The 22,304-nt window shown below is 47.9% G+C and overlaps 1 protein-coding gene and 1 non-coding gene across 2 annotated transcripts; one reads left to right on the top strand and one right to left on the bottom strand.

Moving 5' to 3' along the window:
• Positions 1 to 5,937: 5,937 nt before the first annotated feature.
• TRNAS-GCU (transfer RNA serine (anticodon GCU)) lies at positions 5,938 to 6,019 on the top strand. Its single transcript has one exon. It is a non-coding gene; the product is annotated as a tRNA-Ser (tRNA).
• Positions 6,020 to 10,162: 4,143 nt separating this feature from the next.
• Positions 10,163 to 12,060, bottom strand: LOC142803834 (THAP domain-containing protein 1-like). The gene is made up of 3 exons (XM_075889991.1): positions 11,821 to 12,060; positions 11,481 to 11,679; positions 10,163 to 10,831 (listed from the first exon to the last, which is right to left on the bottom strand). The coding sequence occupies exons 1-3, from the start codon at positions 11,889 to 11,891 to the stop codon at positions 10,163 to 10,165; spliced, it is 939 nt and encodes a 312-aa protein (XP_075746106.1). The 5' UTR covers positions 11,892 to 12,060.
• Positions 12,061 to 22,304: the final 10,244 nt, after the last annotated feature.

Below are 22,304 nucleotides of genomic sequence, written 5' to 3'. Positions count from 1 at the left end.
ATTGATGTTGCGGCCAATTCTGGCTCCTTGCAATCGTCTCAAATCTGTGAAGGTACGCGTCAAGGTCCTCCTTCCTTTCATCAAACGCTACGAGCAGCTTGTTCGGGTTCAAGCGGAAGCCATGATCTTCCCGTTCGCTGCTTTCAACTGTAGCTTGGACGGGAGTTTCACTTCGCTGTTGCAAACGGAGCCGCTCGAAATCCGTCTCGTGCTGCCGCTGCCGTTCCCTTTCCTCTCTTTCTTCTTTCAGCTGTCGCTCCTTTGCCTCTCTTTCTTCTCTCGCCCTCTCAGTGGCCAGCCTTTCTCTCTCCAACTCAGCTGCTTTTTCTTCCTTGGCCCTCTCAGCTGCCAACCTCTCTTTCTCCACCGCCTCTTTCTCCTTCTGGCTTACCCACTTCCATAGTTCGGCGCCATAAAGACCCATCTTCTCACCAAGAGCTACTAACTTTTCGAGATCCATTGTGTCTCGCAAATGAAGTCTTGCCGCGTGCAAAAAGTATCTGCCTAAATCAGTCTATCGGAACATTCCCCTGCACTCGTTAACGAGAACACTGAGCAACACACAAAATTGTTCCGATAGCAGTATCAACAACTCGAGGCTCTTTCTCACTACTTTGGGCACACTGTGCACCAAAAGGTCCTTGTCGCAGACGCCAGATTAATTGTCACAGGTCCCGTTAATTCGGGAGGTGATCGCCGGGCTGATTCCAAGGGCCGAAGTATCGGCTCCCCGAACCGCACCACGAAAGCGTGGACAATTTAGAAGTGGTCCTTTTTGGCGTGCCAGCGGACGCCGGCTGTGGCCCAAAGAACAAGTCAGAGCCGAGAGTTGATAAACAAAACAAAATTATATTCTCAATTATGGCAGATCAAAACGATACACAAATATGCACACTCGACAATTGTTGAATACAATATGTCACCAATCAAACAATGTACTACACAGTACAATCAGCCACTCTCGAAACAATGGACACAGACAACAACACGCACTACAATGCAGTCGCATGCATCGAACAACCAATACACTTAAAGAATAAAGAGCTAGAAAACCTATTCAGTCCAAAGTTCTTGGAACAAAAGTCTGGATGATACTCTTCCGAGAATCACTCACTGAAAGTCCAGCGTTGTTGTCGTTCCGCTGCCCCCGAAGTTTTTCTTCCAGGAAACTTCGCGTCTTCACTTGGCCGCTCTCCAAGCTTCAAACTTCTTCGCCAGAAACACGTCAGCTTCCCACTAGCAGCTGTTGCCACGCGTCTTCGCTCGATAGCGGTAGACACACACTCTTGCCTGTAGGTCGAGACTTCACCTCTCAGGTGGAAATCCTATTCTTCTGCTCCTTTGTCACGGAAGACAGAAGGCTTCGCCCATAAGGCGGAAAATCCTACGCACTCTGGCGCATACTTTCTTCTCCTGCTTTGTCACTGAGGACAAAACCTTCACCGACAGACGCGGCGGAATACCCTACGCACACTGGCGCTAACTTCCTTCTTGTCCTCATCTCCCATCTCGACTGCTCGATTAAATACCTTCCGCGCGAGATTCCAGAAAGTTCTCATCATTTCATCGGTGCGATACGCAGCGAAGGCTGGGAAAATGGTCAGACGGTACGAGGGCCGTCCGCGAAAGATGACGCAACCTTGAATCACCACGCCCCTTTCCACCGAGAACTCTCTAGGGCTTGCTCGGCCGCCGATGCGAGGAGGTTCGTTGGCAAACCTACGCTTCGGAGGAGAGAGGGATGCGCGCCCGGGGAGTCTTTGGTTGTTTGTTTTCTTTTTTTTATCGTTGACCTCGCGGCATCTCCCTGATGCTTCGTCGCGAGAATTTGGCGGCGCGCCCTTTTTGAGCGCTCGTTTTGTGACACCCTGATCACCAATCTGGCTTTTCTCACCCGCTGTAGTGCATCCACGCGCAGAGACTCTACATTATACCTCACTTTTGTGAAGAATTCGAATGAAGCTAGCTGGGAAAACTCGGGCACAGATCTAGGTAGTGACCACTATATCATACACATAGGAATGCCAAAGCAACAGACTAGAACCTTTCGGTGCACCGACTGGAATCTTTTTAGAAAAGATAGAGCAAAACTACTACTAGAGTCGGAACTCACAGAAACTGGCAGACAGTCCTTCTAGACCTGCATCAGCCAGCTCAAAGAGGACCTGAAAGAGGCCACCAGAAATATTACGACTGAAGACAGCAAAGATAGTAGGCTCACATATCTGATCGGAGCCAAGCAATCCATCCTACAAAGATAAAAAAACACAGACTGAACCGAAGGCTCAGGAAAAAGATAGCGTTGCTAAATAGACAGATAGTGGAGCACTCGCAAACCCTCACGAAACAGCAGTGGGACGAAGCTTGCAACCAGGCAGATGGTAGAATCAAACGCGGGTGCAGTTGGAACGTCCTCAAACACCTATTGAACGAGATCGAAACGTCTAACAAGCGAATGGCCGTTACGAAACCAGTACATCAGGTGAGCCAATCCAGGACTCAAGAGGTAATTATGCAGCAGCTCGCGGGAAAATATCTCCCTCTGAAGCAACCGGTGCATGACGAACACGTAGTGTTCTCTGGGCCACCATGCGAAGAAATGGAACGTGATTTCACTGGGTGTGAGGTACGAGCAGCCCTCCATGGTCTTTTTAGCAGATCGGTAGCCAGACCCGACGCCATTACTAACAAACTGTTAATGAGCCGAGACGATGAGTCTATCACTTTCTCAACGGATCACTTTACCGGCTTATAAAAAAGGGAGAATATCCGGAGGAAAGGAAGTGAGCCAATACTATTCTTATACCCAAACCAGGTAAACCACTCAGCCTAGATAACCTCCGTCCAATCGCAGTTGCATCATGCATGGATAAAGCTATGGAACGCGTCATTCCCAACAGACTCGCGCACTACTTCGAGCAACATGACATACTCCCATATAACATGACCGGTTGCTGTCCCGGGCTGTCGAGTCAGGACGCCATGCTCCTGATCAAGCTCCAGCTCATACAGGTTTGCCCAGTGCATGCGAGAGCACTCCTAGACCTCGACGTCGAAAAAGCTTTTGTTCGCATAGAGCACAAGGTCATCCTCGAGGTCCTATCCACACTGGGTCTGGGCGAGAGGCTTTTTCGCATAGTCAAGTGGTTTTTTGGTGCTGTACAAGCAAGCCTCACAAGAACTAAATCCTAAGGTGAGGACACTGAAAAACATAGGCACCCCACAAGGAGCTGTGTTCTCACCCATGTTATATAATTTAGCATTTACCAGAGTTGCGAAGGAATTGGGGCGGGTAGAAGGTATACGCTTCGCAATATATGCCGATGACATAACCTTATGAAGCGCCAACGGCATCATAGGCCAAACGTAGACTAGACTTCAGGAGAGTGTAAACACCGTGAAAAGCACTCTCGGCGAAATGGGACTAAATTGTTCGGTGGCGAAGTTGGAAGTTTTGGTTATAAAACATTGAGATAGGGGTCGAAGACACAAAGTAGAAAATGCTCTCCCCTAGTAGAGTACCTAGTACTCTTAATCGTTTCCAACTAGCAACCCTTTGTCAAAAGCTAAATTCCATGGAACGGCTTTAAGCTCTCCCATAGTAGAGTACCAAGTGCTCTAAATCATTAACCAATTTTTCTAAACACACAAGGGCGATGCCCCAGGTGAGGAACCCAAGATTACCATGTGCTGTCACCTTTAATCCGTGATCAAGCAGGTCGAAAAAATTAAACATTTAGGCTTCTACATAAAGCTGGAGGTAGCAACTTCACTGCCAATCAGCATAGTCTAAAAAAATCTAATCAAGTCCTCAGGCTACCGAAGAGAATTACCAACCGACACAGGGGCCTTGGTGAGGACTACACGCCTTTGCTCTCTGTCACTTCCCCTACGTGGCAGGTCTCCTCCAATAGTCACAGGCCGAGCTGAACAAGCTCAACGCCATTATCAGAAAGTTAGTCAAGGCTGCCCTAGGTATGCCCAACAGTGGGTCGAACGAGAAACTCATGAGCTTAGGCGTGCGCTATACTACGGAAGAGATGGCAGAGGCGCAACAGATGGCGCAGCAGGGGAGACTAACGAGGACACGTGCGGGTAGGCTGATACGCAAAGCGATCGAGTCAGTACCCAATAAATCGAAAAACCCGAAGGAGGTCGAGGTCGAACTTAACGCGGAGCTTAGGGACGTGGTCAGAACCACTTCCCTGCCGAGAAACATGCATCGTAAACACAATGTCAGCAGGCGAAAAGCAAGAGCGAAAGCTTTATTGAAAGAAATCGAGCAGGTAGGACAATAGGCGGCCGTCGTGGACGCAGCTCTGTAAAAGGCGAAGATAACTACCCGGCTGTGGTGGTCGACAGCCTTGGAGAGGTACGGGGCATCCTGACTGTATATTCTCTAAGGACTCCAAGGTGGCGGAGCAAGCCGCGATTGCTTTAGCTATCAGGAACACGAAATGGCCATACATCTACAGTGACCCCAAAGCAGTAATTACGACCTTCGACAAGGGTTATGTCGCTGGGACTGTGGTTAAACTTATGAACAGAGTCAATGCTATCGATACTAAAATCCGGTGGTTTCCTGCGCATACGGGACAAGTGGACGAAACTCGAGTCAACCTCAACGAGGTGACGGATGACCTGGCCCGATGACTCGCTTGCCATGCCGGTCAGACACGACCCGACGCCGACTATCATCCCGTAGATCATGAAAATCATTTAATCACATACAACGACATCACAAAATATTAGTACTTGGGCCATAGGCAATTCCCACTGTCACACGCAAAATTGAACAGGTCTCAGGCAGTCACGCTATGTATACATTTACTGCAAACCGGAACTTACCCCACTCCATATTTTCTAAATAAAAGTCACCCTGACAGTGAAATTCAAGACGAATGTGACGTGTGCGATGGCATCATTGGAATCAGACACATGCTGGCGGGCTGTCCCGCGACTCTCGCCAACCCCGAAGAACAACGGCTTTACTGGAAGAAGATGGTGCAAAGCACGTCCTATCAAGATCAGCTACGGGCGGTCCAGAAGGTCCACAATGACGCCACAAGGCTCGGCCTGATGGTGCCGACGTGGATGCGGCCCACCTCGGTCTGAAAAGACTGGGCTTCTAGACACTAATGAAGTTTTGTGAATGAATGATTGTACAGCCGTCAGCATAACATGAACGCTCCACCACGTGTCCTGCAGCAGTTTGATTGACTCTGACACCCCGTACGTTTGAGTTCTGCAGCCAAGATGCTAACCATACATGCGGGCATACTATCCAATCCTACCTGGTTGCGGCGGCTGCATTTCCGATAGAAGTGGAAACGTTGTAGGCCCGTGTGCTCAGATTTGGGTGCCCGTTAAAGAACCCCAGGTGGTCGAAATTTCTGGAGCCCTCTACTACGGCGTCTCTCATAATCATGTGGTGGATTTGGGATGTAAAACCCCACATATCAATCAAATCAATTACTATCCAAGCCTACTGAGGGATTATCTCGGCTTTTAAAAGCGCCCAGCACTTCGCAGCTGGCATCAATCAAACTAGCGCTGGCCACGCACCGAACTGTTCGTGTTAAAGGTGCTGACGACTGTACATAGGATGACAAGTGATTTATGTTAACACACTCTATGAATCTTTGTTCATTCACGTTTGTTTAGATACCGTCGATGAGGAATATACGTTATTGAGAAGATCGCAATTGAATCCTACAATACTGCGGGCCCTAGACAAGAGAAAGGGTATGTGTATCAGAATCGAAACTTATGGGGTCTAGTGCCGTAAGGTACAATGGGATTACTATTACTTGCGGCTCGCGATGGGCATTCAGTAGTCCGCACATGATTGATCACGTTACAAAAAGACCGGAACATTCTTCTTTATTTTTTCACATACGCCATTGAAGTGCAGCTGTAAAACACTCGGTTTCATATGACGAGGTGGCCGAGAGGTTAAGGCGATGGACTGCTAATCCATTGGGCTCTGCCCGCGTGGGTTCAAATCCCATCCTCGTCGTGATGTATCTTTTTTTCTTTTCACTCTATTTTTTGCATGTGCCTCACATAGTAACCACTATAGCAATCACGTTCACAGAGGTCGGCCCCTTTACTTTTGTTCTCTATAATGATAACTAGAATATTAGCAGACGGTCGATTATTACCACCCGCTTTACTTTTCGTCATCATTGGAATTCGGCCGCATCAGGGGTAGTATCACGGCTGCGAGGCGTGTTTCCACTCCTGATGTATATCTGCACAGAGGTCATGTGTCCACAGGAAGAAGTCTGCACGCACGTGCCAGCCCTTGCGTTTGGACAGCGCATTTGTAATCTGCAGTAGGCTCAACGCATGGCAACCACAGCGGCGCGCTATTGGTCACACTCTCGCATAGACGCCGCCGCGACGTGCACCTAGCAACGGCCGCCGCACGTACCTCATGACGAAATACTCTCGTTCTCGGAGTGCGTCCTGAAGGAATCCCTAATGGCCATTCCTTTTAGTACAGCTTGTACAAGATGCTCCATGTTTGGACACGATTGGTGTGTTTTAAGCACATATAGCACTTCCGCGCGTGGCGTGATAACGGTCAAAATCAAGTGGTCAATAGAGGCTTAAAAGAATCCTAGCAATACTCTAAACCAGGTTTAATTAGAGGAACATGCGTAAATTATTACTATGAAAAGAAATAAGCGAGAAAGAATGGCAATAAATAGTTAATCAAAGGTGCTTCGAAAACATCCTCGCAGCGCCAGAGCAACGCCGTTGGCCAGAGATGGCGCTTTAGTAGACGCGTGGTTGCTCCCCCTACAGGCGCTTCCAGGAGGAACCTCGTCGTATTATCAGTGAAGATTGTTTTACATACGGAGCATTTAGTGGTCGCACCTACTGGCAAATCTAGCGTTGACGGTGTCGTCGACACCGCCACTGCACATGCTCGTGCCAGTATTGCCCCTGGATGTATGTATGTATGGAACAAATCTCCAACTTTTTGAACCAGTACAATTTTTGGGCACTGAATTACCCTATACCATAAAGATTTTCTCAACCGAGAAAAACAGGCCATATCCAGGTTTTTATAAAAAAATGATTGACGCATAAATTAAAATTTAGAGTTTCTGCCGAAAAACAGCCTAGCTGAAACTCTCTTTTGAACGATAAAAAAGGAACTCTTACTTGCGGGAAGGAGGATGGGTTATAATTATACTGAAGAAATAAATCGCGCATAACAATTCACAAAAATGTCGCATATAGTAAGACAGTAAACGGGCGAATACCAAGTCTAGGAAATGTTTTATGCGTTTGTGTGCCAAAGTCACTATTCCGAGCTACACAAATTTGCTTTCTTCCCTTTTCCCTGAATAACATATCATTCGTTACTCGCACGAAGTGCGTCGGGATACCGCACAGTGCAGTGGAAGGTCAATTGCGCACTGTTTTGCTAAAACTGAACAGCTTTCTCTGCCGGCAGCCCGCTATAATCAATAACCTGCTGAGTGTTTAAAGAGCGGCACAGAAAAGTGGATCATCGGGGCAATGACGAAAACAAAAGTTGAAGGTGAGCACCTGTCGTTAACCCAGCCTCATTGGAGCTGCTGTGCTACCTAATCAATGAATTAACGTCATCTTACATGCAGTACTCGCTCACATCAACGAGGTAAACCGACAATGCGGTATAATCGTGACAAAAATCGCCATGCTGGTCAAACCTCGGTGCCAGCTCAGCAGGTTCCGGCCCTCACAAGGGAACACGGTATGCTACAAATGAATAGATACGTGCAGTTCACTTCCGCGTGCAAGTAAGTTGAAGTTACTGAAAAAAAACAAGGTTTCGAATTGAACTCGCAAAAATTATAAAAAAATGGCACCAGGTGGATTCGAACCCATGCACTTCAAAACTACTGTGAACTCTCCGGAGCGACGCGTCAGACCACTCGGCTACGAAACCGCTTTTTTTTCTTTATTGGCTCGGCTACGAAACCGCGCGGAGCAACACCTCGTGTTTTCTTTACGGACTACTTGCCTAGCCTTCACAGCGTTGCACCTGATGTATGAAACGGAGTATAGGCCGACGCAGGCACAAAGTTTCTCAAAATTAACTAGAGGGCACTCTGGCGCTGCGATCGTTCAGCGACCATTGGAATGATGGGTAGTAGTCAAGGAGGATATAAAAACCTGCTGGAGTGGAAGCCGCCTATGCTTACCCATGGGAGGGGGTGAAGCCGCGCCGAGCCGCCGGCGGCCATCTTGGCAGAGGCAAGAAACAGCCGAGTACAGCTGCGCTCGCGCTTATCTAAGCAGCAGGTGCAGTTTCTCGCGTCTTCAAAGCAATAAAAACAGTTGTGTCAGGTTGTAAGCATTTATTCTTTGCTTTATGGTGGCGAAATGGCCTACGATAACGCTTTGAGAAACTCGAAAATGGCAGAAAAAACACAATCACACAAACATTAAAAATATATGCGAACAGTACAGCCGAAACGAGCAGTGCGGGGAGACTCACTGATGTTTGAAAATGATCATTCTTGAAAGAACTGGCCTGACCCTGTCCTTGATGATCTCGCGGTTTCTTTCTTTTGTCATATGGTGGATGCGGATTTTCACATACAGCTCCGCAACTTTTTTGCACAAGCTGTAGATATGATTGTCGAGGGGATCAAGGTCAAGAATGTGCTGCTCTAGCTTCTGCAACCAGTTTTCCTCTACAGACAGTCGTAGCACTTCCAAAACGAGATGCTTTGACTGGGAGTTAACTGCTTGAAGTGTTCCACACTCAATCTGTAGCCGTCGCAGCCCCTTTTCAACGGCTTCACACAAGCCAATGACATCCTTGGACGGGGACACAAGCCCACCTCTGTTTTTCTGCTCAACTAGGGGAACTAGCTCATCTGAGTACAGGGCTGCAATGCACTCTTCGCATGTTGTTGTCTTGCACACTTGGCGTACAACGAAGCCTGCGATATAAGGCACCACCGCAACAACTACGGCAGAAAGGTTTTCAGGGTGCGTGTAGTCGTGGTCATCGTGAGGCTCCAAGATCGAGGACCTGCGCATGTCTGTGAGCGCGCTTGTTGCGTCTACCTGGGCGACAACAGTAGTGGCATTCAGGATGGAAACCATGTATTTGGTGCAGTTTCCCGAGCTAGAAGACGTCTCTTCTGTTTGCACCCGCAAACGCTTGTATGCTGCCATGAACTGAGCAGCGGTTCGGTTGTTGTTATACCCACCTCGGCCACGAACAGATCCGAAGAAGTTCTCAGCGTGATCCTGGCTCAGTTTGTGCGTCAACAAGTACTTCAGCTTACCCTGGCCAACAAGCTCGTCGAACATTTTTTCAGTGCTCGCCATGCAGATCAAGAAGCCCACAAAACCAGTTTTTTTCAAGCCTTCTAAAACTGGCCGCCCAGCCGGATCTCTCAATCCCTTTATATACGCTTGGGTGTAGGCAAAGAATGGCTTCCAGCAGGCTTCATTCTGCTTCCGCAGAGGAGCCTTGTACGACCTTGCAAAAGGTTTCCTAGAATTAAAAAGGTCGAACAGGTGATCGAAGACCCTCACGAACTTCGATATTGCACTGGCGCCATGGAACTGGGGTAGCTTCAGCGCATTTTCACAGAAGTCCAAGGCGTCGGCCACAGAGGAACTCAATGCTTGCGCAGCATATCGCACCTTCATCTTTTGTTTTTCCCATTGCACGTGGACTTTCGTGAGTTTGTTGCCCAGCCGCAGCCCTTCGGAACGCTGCAATGCCTCCAATGCCACTATGTAGGCCCATTTTATGTGCTCTCCTTCAGCATCAACAATGTAGCTTAAGTTCGCCAAGGAATTGCGAATAAGCTTAATCATGTGGCAGGCGTCTAGGATAATGTAAACATTCTTAGCATCGTCAGCTGGGTTCACAAAGCTTGAAGAAATTTGCTCACAGTCAACACGAAGTTGAGCACCTAAACACCTGGCCATAGTGAAATTCGACGAGGCTCCGTCAAATGTGAGAGAGACTACTTCAGCCTTCACCGACGCAAGCTTCTCAATGCACTGTTTGGCCAGCTCGGCCCTCTCTGCTCCTGTGGGTGAGTCTATTAAGAAGTATCCAACTGGCATCTTAAATCTGACGTTGATTCCAACGATCATGAAGACACACGCATTTGCAGCTTCAGGAAGACCGTCATCGCCCAGTTCCGAAGTCAACATACCCTACTACTTTATCTCCAACTAGCTCTACGTGTTTCCTGATGGCCATGTCGTCTACAATGAGAGCGCAGTAGAAGGTTTCATCACGTGCTTCCGCAAACTTCTCAAGGAAAGCAAATGCTTCGGCTGTGAAGCCAGGAGCTGCTTGAATCGACTTGTACCAGCCCCTTAGTGTTCGCTGGGATGGGAGGGCTTCGTTTAACTTGGATCGTACATACTCGTACGCGGCTGGACTGTAAAAATGCAAAGTCAGTGCAAATGCTCGCAGCTCAGGTGGGTACTTGCCCTTCTGCTCATTGCCCACCCTGCAAAGTAGTTGCTGAATGTCATCCGAGAAAACAGATGAAAACAAATGCGAGCCTTCTTCTGACAAGAGTTTTTGCTCTCTCATTTCTTTGATGATTTCTTGGGCGGTTTCCTTTCTCTTGGCCAGCCTTCGTTTAGTTTGTTGCAGTGTTTTGACCTTCTTCTTCAACTGGGTTATCTCTTCTTGTGAGGAAAGGACCTTGTCTTTGTAGAACTGTTTGGTTGGCGAGTCTTCAGGAAAATTTTCAGCTCCAGGCAGGTCGCACAACCCAGAACACTCAGGACCAGGCGGGGCCGGGAAATCTCGAGACTTGGGGTCGGGACGCTTCTGTTTGACCTGGGTTTGAAAGCATACGTTTTCTCAGACGAGCTAAAAAGGCAGCAAGCGCAAAAACTAAATGAAACCTCACACGTATAATGTGGGTACAATTAAGCTACACATTTTCTTTGAAGAAATAATAAATGTATTAAGTAACAAGGTTTTTCATAATCGTGCACGAGGCATTGTATGCCAGCAAAAAGGACATGCACCCGCTCTGGTATAACTTTCCATTCGCCAGATGTGCCTTTAAGTATTGAATTGTAACCACTGTCAGTATGCTGTGGATGTCAATAATGTTTTTGTAGTAAACATTGCTGTATGCCCATTCCTGCTTAAGACCTGGTAAACAGGTCAGCAGTAATAAATAAATAAATATGTATCTTGATCACCAGTTAAGGCGAAGGTGAAGCAGTTACCATTACCGGTAACTTCACCTTCGCCGGCGGCGTCCGGTAATGCGGTAAACGGTAACGCAAACACGGTAACGATATGCTAAAACTACAGCTACTCCTCCACAGTACCGCCAATTCTCGGCACGCAATCAATGCCACGTATACCCGCAACAACATTTCGTGGAACAAGTATTATGTAGCGGCCGTAACGCCACAAGCGTTATGCACGCTAAACATTACGCTTCTCGTCCAACGATGGCAGTAATACTCACAGGTTTCTGCAGATGAGGCGGAAAAGCTGGAAACGACATGGGCACACTTCCCACCCGCAGTCGCGTCGTTTGCCCAGTGCGGTCAAAGCACTCAGGAGTGAAATGTACAGAGCACAGGCGGTCTCCATCCTTAGCGCGCCACCCTTCACGGCGAACTGCCCGCTCCCAAAGACTCCGAACTTCTGCATTCTTTGGAAACCTGTCAAGAAATATACGACAATCAACTGCGGCACACGTACACACAATGCCATTTTGCTGCTCTTTCATGCGCGGGCCTGCAAGCAACTACGATGCGGCTGAAATGACCGCGAGTAGAACACGCTAAATTTCATGCACTTACAGGTGAAATGTGAGGCCACAACCTTTCTTCAGCCTGTTTGTGCATCCGTAGGCAACGCAGGAGGTAACCATTATCCAAGGGCAAGACTTGCACTCATTGAAAACTTTGAAGAGAACAGCGTGCACCAGCAACGAAGCGTGGAGGCGACACACCGGCAGCGCGCTTTCTGCCTCCGGCAAGATGGCTGCCGCTGGCGTCACCTGACGGGCGTCGCTTCCACTCCAGCAAGTTTTTATATCCTCCTTGGTAGTAGTACCATAGTACACACATTTGCCTAGTCTTTGTACTTGCGGGTGACGAATAGTACTTGTGGCATCGTTTATTGCTGTGTTTCGATTTTGTTTTGAAAAAAAAAAAAACTTCAACCCTTTTGAGCTTCGTGACCCAATTTGGAAAGGTAATTCGAAAAAAATAGGGTGGTGAAGCGCAATCGCTGAACATTTGCTGATTTTTGTTTCGTGAGAAAACAGCTTCAAGCCACACGAACACACACGGAGCCAAGAGCAGGCCAGAAGTACGAAGTTTAGACAAATGTGTGTACTACTACTACCCATCACTCCCATGCTCGCTGAAGCGCTGTGCATTGCAGCTCCCATAAACACTAGCGCCAGAGTTCCCCATAGTGTATATTGGGAAACTCTATGGACGCAGGTAGCGTCTGCTAGTAAAAAACCGACCGCTCACGCTGCGCAATCGTTCATCGGTTCTAAAACGGGCTCTCGCTGATCCAGCCCCAAAACGCATCGTATGGGCTCCTGGCCATCAGGGCTTACGAGGTAATGAGGCCGCTGACGCGGCCGCCCGAGCGCTTACCCACCGGGCTCCTCACCTTGGCTCTTATGACTCGGAGGCCAATACACCGCTGCTGCGGTTCAAAGAAATTCTGACCTATTATCGTGACACTCACCGCCTTTACCCGGCTCCTGCAGAGGGGTTGAGTAAGGCGGAAGAGCGAACTCTAAGGCGCCTGCAGACAGGTACTCTACTCTGTCCTGCAATCCTAAAGCATTTCGATGCGAACACAGATGGGCGGTGCCCATACTGTGGGGAGACGTGTGATATCTTCCACATGGTATGGGCATGTCCGAAAAATCCCCACCTACCCCCTTCCCCTACCCCTTCCCGAGAGGCATGGGAGACTGCCCTCCTCAACTGCTCATCACTAGAGTCTCAACGGGCTCTAGTGAGACGGGCGCGAGTAGGGGCCTCGTCATGCGGTGTCCCGGACTAAGGACGCCGACCATGTAGCAGGGTCATGCTTTGGCCCCGTACCTCTCTCTTCTCTCTTTTATAATAAATGTTTTTCATCATCATCATCGTTCATCGGCCATCCCCGTATATGTACGCACTGGATGGCACGTTTGGAATTCAGCCAAGGACGCCGTTGCTTGGCTTTCGCTTGACAATTGACGTTTTGCTTGCACTGGAGTAGATGCGACGGAAGCAACAGCGCGTTCCACCAGTAGTGGGGCACAACTCAACATCAGCTCGTTGAAGGCAACGCTTCTCCTTCATTCAATAAATAATAATGACGAAATAACAATTACGCATTCCCAAGCCACACCCCATTACGCAACATTCAGGCGATACTCCCACCACTTTGCGACGCATTTACTCGGGTTCCTCCCGTAGGAAGATGCGGGCGGCATTTTTTTTTTCTCTTTCTCACCTTTTACACATGCTCTGGGAGTGTAGGACAACTCCTCCCGACTATACCTCAAACAAGTGGGAGAGGTCCCTCAGGAGCTCACTTCTCGCCGACCAGCAATAGGCCGTCCAGCAGGCCCACGAAGCGGCCGCCAGGTACTCCCTGTCGGTCCCTACGTGGGAGACACCCGCTACGCGCTAAGCGCGTCCTGCAGGATTGAAATAACTTTTTCATTCCATTCCATTCTCACCTCGTGCAGACGAGCGTATGAGCGTATGCGTGCACGGGAATCTTCAGCAAGGAGGAGCGAAGAGGTCAAGTGACACCGCAGCGCCGCCTCACTTACCAAACCTTTTCCAAGTGATGGACGCAGCGCAAAGGGGACGTGAAAGAGAGGCCCTACAACCAATAATGTAAAAAAAATAATTGGCAGATATTCCACGTATCTAGGGATCTTATGCTAAGCGAACCATGCAGAGGAAAGGTGCACTATGGCAAAACAGCCATTTGGGCTAGTTGGTAACGGTTCATTGTGAATGCAAGAAGTGGTATGCAAGAGGGACAATGCGCCTTGGTTGTCATCTTCTTCTCCGGTTCCTGTTATGCACTGCGCCCCACTTTTTACATTCACAGCAAAGGTGACTGCTATTTTTATATTGAGCGAAAAGTTACGAAATGACGCTAAAGATATGTACAATACACACAGACATATGCTGAACAGTTGCATATGCTTTATATAACCAGTTGTTTACACTCGAGTAACGATGCCAACAGCAGAATGAACATTAGCAACACCAGAAGTGGTAAGCTGATGAACGTATCGCTTGTGCTTGCGGGGATGCTATACCCCTGGCTACCTGTAACGGTGAGCTGCTTAAGCTGCATGATGGCGCTAACTGAATTTGTCAAAGCGATGTGACGGCTACGTATCATAGGACTACATATGTACTGTTCGTAAAATTGACGTTTGTAAATTGACGTGCAACCATAATTGACGTTTCACCAACATTATGCCTGCGTAGCAAGGTTGCCAACCATAGGATAATTACCTTACATTTAGGGTATTTTCGCTATTTTTTCGGGCAGCGTGGGCGCCAGTACAATTTTCCTGTATAATGTAGGATAATTACAACGTTTTGCTTGTAACGAATCAGTGAAAAGTGTAGATTATCCACGTAATATACCCGAGGGTGGCACCTAAGAGATTCGAAAGTTAAACACTTAATTGCATAAAATTGAAATTGTCTTAATTCACATCAGTGACACATTCTTGTGGTAGCATTTTGTCTTTTCTCTTGAATGCTTGATTTCTTCCCCTGTCATCTCCCATTCGCTCGTTGCGTGGAGGGGCCTCTAAGTTTTGCGATAGGAGTCGGCTAGACATAGGGCGAAAACCTTAGACGCCTCATCAAACACGAGAACTGATTGTTGAGTCAGCCTCGGTGGATTAGTGGCTAGGGTGCTCGGCTGCTGAGCCGAAGGTAGCAGGGTCGATCCCTGTCGTGGCGGTCGCATTTCCATGGAGGCGTAATGGTAGAGGCCCATGGTTAAAATTTTCGGATAAGCCCCCATTAAGACGTCTCTCATAATCATATCTTGGTTTTGGGACGTATACAACCTCACACACTGATTATTGGCATCAACGCGAACGCAGTAATGACTCATCGTGATGTATGACATTGCTTCAAGACGTCATCGTGACATCACATATAACGAGAATTTTCGATGTCATAATGAAGGCATAGTGACCTTACCGCAATGGAGCGTAAAATAATGACATAATCACATGTCATCTTCACAGGGTCACAGGAGAGCCGATGCCAGAGGCAGGGGACGTGGTGAAATTTTGCGATTTCTCCAATCCCAGAGGCAATGTAAAGCCCCGCTACGTGCACATATTGTTGCGAGTCTTTCAATACTGTCCACCCACAAAAAAAAAAAAAAAAAACTTACGCCTTCCAGTCACCTTAGGCATGAGGAACCACGCGAGTTGTTTTTATATGCAAATCAGTTTATGAGCAAGTTCAATCCTTACTGCGCATGCACGACAGCTGGCCCAAACAGTGCCAGAGCACGCTCACGCGCTAGCGCGTTTCAGCCTGTGTAAGGGGCTGGGTAAGACGCTAGCTGTGGCCTCTCCTCCCTTATACTCTCCCAAAAATCATGTGATGGCATCGGGGAACGAGATTCTGCAGACGCGCAATGAACCAACGCGTTGTATCATAGGCGGAGCGCGCTGGCACCCGCTAGCGCGTTCTGGCTTGTGTAAGTGGCTGTGGCCTCTCCTCCTTACACCCTCTCAACAATCACGTGATGGCATCAGGGAAGGAGATCTGCAGACGCGTGATGAGGCACATGCTTTTGCGTGGCGTCGCGATGAACCCGCGAGGCGCGCTCCAACAAAAGGTTCCAGGTTGCTACGTGACGCCATACAGGCTGATAAGGGTGTTCCACACTCACCGCAACGGCTATACTGGCGGCGCTGACTGACGCTCCCACGTTTAATGCCCATATACACCCCATAAAGTGGACGTGGGCATAGACGCCGTGGTAGCTGAGTTGGTAGAGCATCGGACGCGTGGTAGCTGAGTTGGTAGAGCATCGGACGCGTGATTCGAGGTCGCAGGTTCGATCCCTGTCCACGGTAGGATGACTACGCGGCAAGTTAATTTATCTTTTCGTCCGCTTTTCTTTCTTCGTGCATTTACATTACAATAACTTCTAATAACATCCACTATACTTTCCTTGGCATTATTGTTAGACCTCATTAATATTGGCCCGGAGGGTGCAGACGTTTTCAACGGAGAGGATTTCCTCGTTTCTGGGCTGTTGCACGAGAGTACAAAAGCTGACGTCACAGCTATGGCCCTGCATTTTTGGGAGGTCACGCATGTTAACAACAGCCCAGAGGGGCTTATGACGGCGCCAAGGGAGCCTTCAGTAAAAAAGGTCTATTACGAAATAAATACATAAATGACCTCCTCAGTGCCAATGCACCGATGAAAGACAACTTTCGCGAAACTATTTTGTTTGGATTCCTGCCCATAGAAACAAACACCTAAAAATTGCAATGTCATATCAAGTAAATTTTGGTTGTATCGAAATTTGGAGGTACCCACTTGGGTATTCTGGGTCTCAACGAGTGTGAAACGTGGTGAAGAAGAGGCGGCACTGAGAACGAAGAAAAACGTCGCACTTGAAGCCTCTCACTCTTGATTTGCCACCGCATCCAGGGTAACGACACTTCACCCTTCATTTGAGATAGCGTGTCACGCTGCGGAAGCCTCCAACCTCGTCTTACCGTACTTCATCAGCTAAAAGTGGGATTGTCTTGCCCAGCTTTACGGCACTCGGCGATCATTGAAGAAAGGAATTCAAAAGGGAGAAGGCAAGCTGGTTAACCCGACTGCAGTGCGGTTTGCTGCCCTACACCGGTATAAAAGGAGTAGAAAGATGAGACAGAGAGAGAGGAGTGCAAGAAAAAAAAAAGAAAATGATCAACAAATGCGCGGACACTTATGTGGAGTAATAGTCACAGACACCCACTTGAAACGAGCGATGGGGACGCGTTGCTGCAGCACCACATGCACGGAGAGCAGCCGATTGTCCAATCATCGCGTTACATGAAAACGTTCGTCTTCGAGGTGACGCTGCATGCACCGTTTTCAAGTGCACCCTTTGATTTTACCCTCCTCCTTCTGATTTGCACCCTCTGATTTTACCCTCCTCCTTCGATACGAAGGCGAGCGTCTCTGACGGCCACCCCCTACGAACACAGGAATGCCACAGAACACCTATACACTACCATTGCAATGCTCTCACAGTTGCCTCCGAGCAGCTGTGATGTCACGTGACAGAGCAGTACGGTCATGTCACGTGACTGAGCGGTACGGAGGCAAGCGGTCTCACATGGCGGCCGATCACAACACAAGGCAGAAGGCATGGCTTGTGAGATTACGTGCTGGCAGGAGGCTCCCAATTGAAAAGAGAGCGACGTTCCAGGCATAATTTTTCTAGGAGGCGTTGGAAAGGCAAAGCGTGCACGTTTTCTTTCGCCATATCACTCGAACGATGCCGATAAGCTTCGACGCGGCGTTAAGCTGCCCGCGCGGCCTGACTGTAGCCTGACTCAATGATAACAAACATGGCGGTCGCTCACTTTGCTAGCCAGAAAACGTCACGTGCAACCCATGTAATAATGCACATCCAGCCACGCTAAGAGTTAAAAAAATGAAATATTACAGGCAAGCGAGTGAAATCAATTGTATAGTGTTCGCAGTCTCCTTGCGCACAATACACTTTTTTGGTAATGACATATTTTTCGCAAAGTTCGAGAAAGTCTTGAGGAACCTTCGTTGCATCGTAGAGACTCACGTGTACCATTTTTTCATAGCTAAAAAAAATAGTGCCGCAATCGGCTACTATACCAGCCGTGGTTTGGGCGAAGGAAACCAGCTGCGGCCGCAACTCGCCGGCTCCTTTGCAGTGGTAGGTCAATAAGTTGACGGAGGTTTCTTGACCCGCGTCAGGCAGTTGGCGCGTGAGAAGGTGCAATTTGTAGCTAGCGAGGGCCAATAAACTACCGCCAGCTAGTCGACCTAGCACTGCCATGTAGCCGGCGCACGAATGCGCTGGTCAAGTTTTTTTATATTTTTTTAGGGGCGAAGCTCCTTAAAGCGGCACCCGTTCATCCCTTGTAGTCGCAGTGTGTAACAAGTGTTACATTTTGACCTGCAAGGTGGTGCCGGTGGGAGATTTCTTCTGTGCTTTGTTGAACAATAAAAAGTTCGCGGCGTGCACGTTAGCTAAAAGCCGAGTGCTCCTCTCTCTCGTTCCCCATTAGCAGCCATTGGCATATGTTCCAGTAGGAAACGTTAGTAGAAGTAGTAGGCGTTAAAAGCCGACTTCTGCTGTCTCTGATTCCCAGTAGCAGCCATTATTTACCTCCAAGGTAGTGCCTGGCGAGATTTCTCCTGTGCGTGATTAAACAATAAAAAATTTTGTTCAAAACGGCGTTGATTGATGGAATAAACAAAAGAAAGACGCCAGATGTTTTCTAAAAGCAAAACAAAAAGACGCCAGATGTTTCTAAAGCAAAACAAAGGAATGTACCAGCTGCTTAATGAAAGACGCCAGGTGTTTTCTAAAGCAATGGTTTTATAATCAAAACCTTATCCATACAGGTTTGTAGTTGCCGATGCTCGTTGCCGTCGGTGTGTGCTCGTATGGTACATTGAGCACTATCTGACAGGAAAAGGTTGCTACGTTATACTCGCTGGGCGTAACCTCCTTGGTTTTAGAAAGGTTTAGCGAGCGTTGGGCCGCAGTGCCATGATTTGATTGATTGATTGATTGATTTGTGGGGTTTAACGTCCCAAAACCACGATATGATTATGAGAGACGCCGTAGTGGAGGGCTCCGGAAATTTCGACCACCTGGGGTTCTTTAACGTGCACCCGAATCTGAGCACACGGGCCTACAACATTTCCGCCTCCATCGGAAATGCAGCCGCCGCAGCCGGGATTCGAACCCGCGCCCTGCGGGTTAGCAGCCGAGTACCTTAGCCACTAGACCACCGCGGCGGGGCCGCAGTGCCATGAATACAGTGAACTACTATATACCATAAACTCGAGGTGCTTAGAGGTGGGAAGTAGACACGAAGGGCAAGCCGTAAGAAAGTGTGAGTGTACCACCTCTCGTTTAGTCCTTGGAATGTCCGCTTATGGAAAATATCGAGATGGTGGTACTTGGAGTGTTGAATAGACGAACGGACACACATACAGATGCATAGATGGACGCATGAACGAACGCAGGGGCGAATGCATGGACGAACGCAGGGACGGATGCATGAACAGACGCACGCACAGACGGACGGATGGACGCATGGACGGTCACACAGACGGACGCATGGACGGACGAATGCTTCACCCCACTCTCCATCATTCACTCTGTGGATATGCTGCCATTTTTTTTAAATGCGAATGCATTTTTTTTGTCGGGCTAAGTCTGGCATCCGACGTTGTCTTCGGCGCTACTCTCACTCGCTCTTCCATAGCAACAGCTGCGGGCGCGCGCGTTTGTCATCGCCCCTAGCAACGGGAGCATGTGGTACTATAGAGTGTAGGTGGTGGTAGTGGTTAGAAGATGAGAAAAGGCACCTAATTTCTGCAACCCGATCGGGAGCACGGCGCAGTGCCTATAGAGTGTAGGAGAGGGTAGGCGTAGTGCTTCGCCGCTCCTTCTCTTGCCGTTCGCTCTATCTCCTCCATGCGCCCCGATTTCCCGTGCGCTCGCGCCTTACTCTTGACCGTTTGCTGGTTGGGTGCCTCTCAAGAACATTCGGCAATGTGTGCTCGAGACGCCGCTGTGAAACGCCAACGCCGAGCGAAGAACGCTATTTGTTTCGTTCACTTCATAGTATTCTTTAACCGTGCAGGCTAGCGTGAGAACACTGGGTTCTCACGTGCGAAACAGCGTTATGGACGCTATGCAATGCATTCGCATTTCCTCACGATTCCTTACGGGGAGCTGGGGGCATTCTTTTTACGGGCTTTTTTTTTTGCAGCTAGTAAAAAAAAATAGTAGGCTTGAGGCTTTCTTGTGCGAATATTCGAAGGCTTCAAATATTCAAACGAATAATAAAAAAATTCGATTCGAATTTGCTTCAAATCGAATTTAAATTATAGAAAATTTCGAATTGTTCGAGACGAACAAATAAATGAATATTAATCTGCATGTACATCTTGTAAACATGGTTTCACTGGAGTTGAGGATACTAAGCTCTGAAATCCCCTGCCTGGTGCATATTAGTTCCCATGCAACTTTCTGTAAAAGTACTTTCACTGCCGTGAAGTTGTGCTGCACCGTGAAAACACGTATCCAAAAGAAATTTACACTGCCGCGAAAAGTATAGCATATTTTAAAATGTTACATTTCTCACAGGCTATCACTTAAATTCTACCGAAAGTCAATTCCTGCTACTATTCAAAGATGCTTCCATTTTCTTTGATGAAAAAAAAAAATGACATTTGCACAGGCCTTGATTCAACTTAAAAAAAATATTGTGCAGGTTAGGTTGGTCCATTTAGAGGCCGGATATATAGGCATTAAAAACGCGTTTTAGGCGCCAAAAGTAGGCAGGCAAAACTGTTTTAGGCCCCCAAAATAGTAAATATAGGCACAATAAACCTTGACAAAATGCAAATTTTGGAAAAAAGATATGTGCGGGATCTGTGTCTATGACTGGAAAGCAAACAAAATGCTTTAGCTTATGATGGTACAAGGTGCGAATGTTTAGCATAGCCATGAAATTCTCCTTCAGCGCAAGGTTGGCAGAATACTTTTTTTTTTAGTCCAGCATGGCGAGTTAAGAGTCCACCGCCAAAAAAACACGCTCCTTGGGTATCTTTCTTTTCGACATGGCTGAGAACGGCAACACAGCAGCAAATAGCTAAAGCGCTAATAGGCCAGCAGGGTATTTTCGCCTCATATTAACTTGGTGCGCAGAGTGAATTTCTTACCTGTTTGTGAACACTTTAAAGAGCCTTTCTCCAGGCTTGAGAATTTCGAACAAGCAAGAGGAATGCATCCACTGGGTGCTTTCAATCTCATCTGCCAAGATTTGCAATGCTACACACTCTAAAAAGAGGTCAAATGTCAGACTGAACGCCACTAGACCTTCATCTCACGGGCATGCCCCCATGCATGGTGGAGGTAAGGTATACAAGAAATGGTCCAGTGTACGTCAAAGCAGTACAGGACAATGCATGGTGGAGGTAACGTATACAAGAAATGGTCCAGCGTATGCCAAAGCAGTACAAAACGCTGCGAGAATTATTCGAGGCAACATGTGCAACCTGTGGCTTGAATAGAAATATAAATGTTACAGAAATATTAAATCATACAAACCGAGTCCATGTGCCCTAAAATTTTTTTTAACTTTGTATAAAACGACATGCGAGACTAAGCTGCCTCCATTTAGTTTGCATTAGTGCTCTCGCTGTTGTCGCGTCATGCCGGGGCCAGCATTCACAACGCTCGGCATGTTTTTGGTGCATCATCCTTCGGAGCAGTTCCAGTGGTACGACGCTGTGTACTGTGGTAAGGATAGATGATCCATGCAAGCCTCTCTAAACCTTCGTGCATATAAAGGTATCCATCCTATAGAAACGGGCAGTACAATACAGAGTACGTTTACACCGCACACCACCGCTAGCGTGCACGACCTGCCATGAGCACGCAATTCGAATGCAACTTTGCATCCGCATGACGTGTGGACGTGTCTGTGCCGGGTGATCTTCCGGCTCCGAGTTGCTCCAATACCCATAAGGGTAGGGAAGGAATTTGGCTTGCGAAATCTAAACTGGGCGAGTGGCAACAGTTTCAAGCTCACCTTCTGCTTTCGTGGCTCTTAATGAACCAATTAAAAATGCTAGTAGTCCAAAGCTTTTCCTTGGGCACGCAACAACTTCCAGTGTGAAGTAAAATTTCTCATGCAACCTACTATTGTGCCGTTTAAAATGTAAATGACAAACACAACAAAGACCACGTTGACATTTTTTTAATATACATTCTCGTTTGCCCAGATGACACGCCATGGCATCGCTTTTGTTCTTCATTGTCCTGTGGCTACACAGAAACACCTCGATTCTGTTCTCTATGCGTGCGAGCAGACGCCGGGGTGATACCGAGCAGAGAATCAGAATGAATGCATGTGTAGAGGGTAATCGACCTTCCTATTGATTAAAAGGCCTTGTAGCCTTCCTTGACAGTGCTGAAAAGAACTTATGAGACGGAGTATACGTTGCACCCAATAGAGTTCCAAAGCTGTAGTTTG

Source organism: Rhipicephalus microplus, chromosome 3 (assembly GCF_043290135.1).
Source record: "Rhipicephalus microplus isolate Deutch F79 chromosome 3, USDA_Rmic, whole genome shotgun sequence".
Taxonomy (NCBI): Eukaryota; Metazoa; Arthropoda; class Arachnida; order Ixodida; family Ixodidae; genus Rhipicephalus; species Rhipicephalus microplus.
This window is presented reverse-complemented; position numbering and strand designations above follow the sequence as displayed.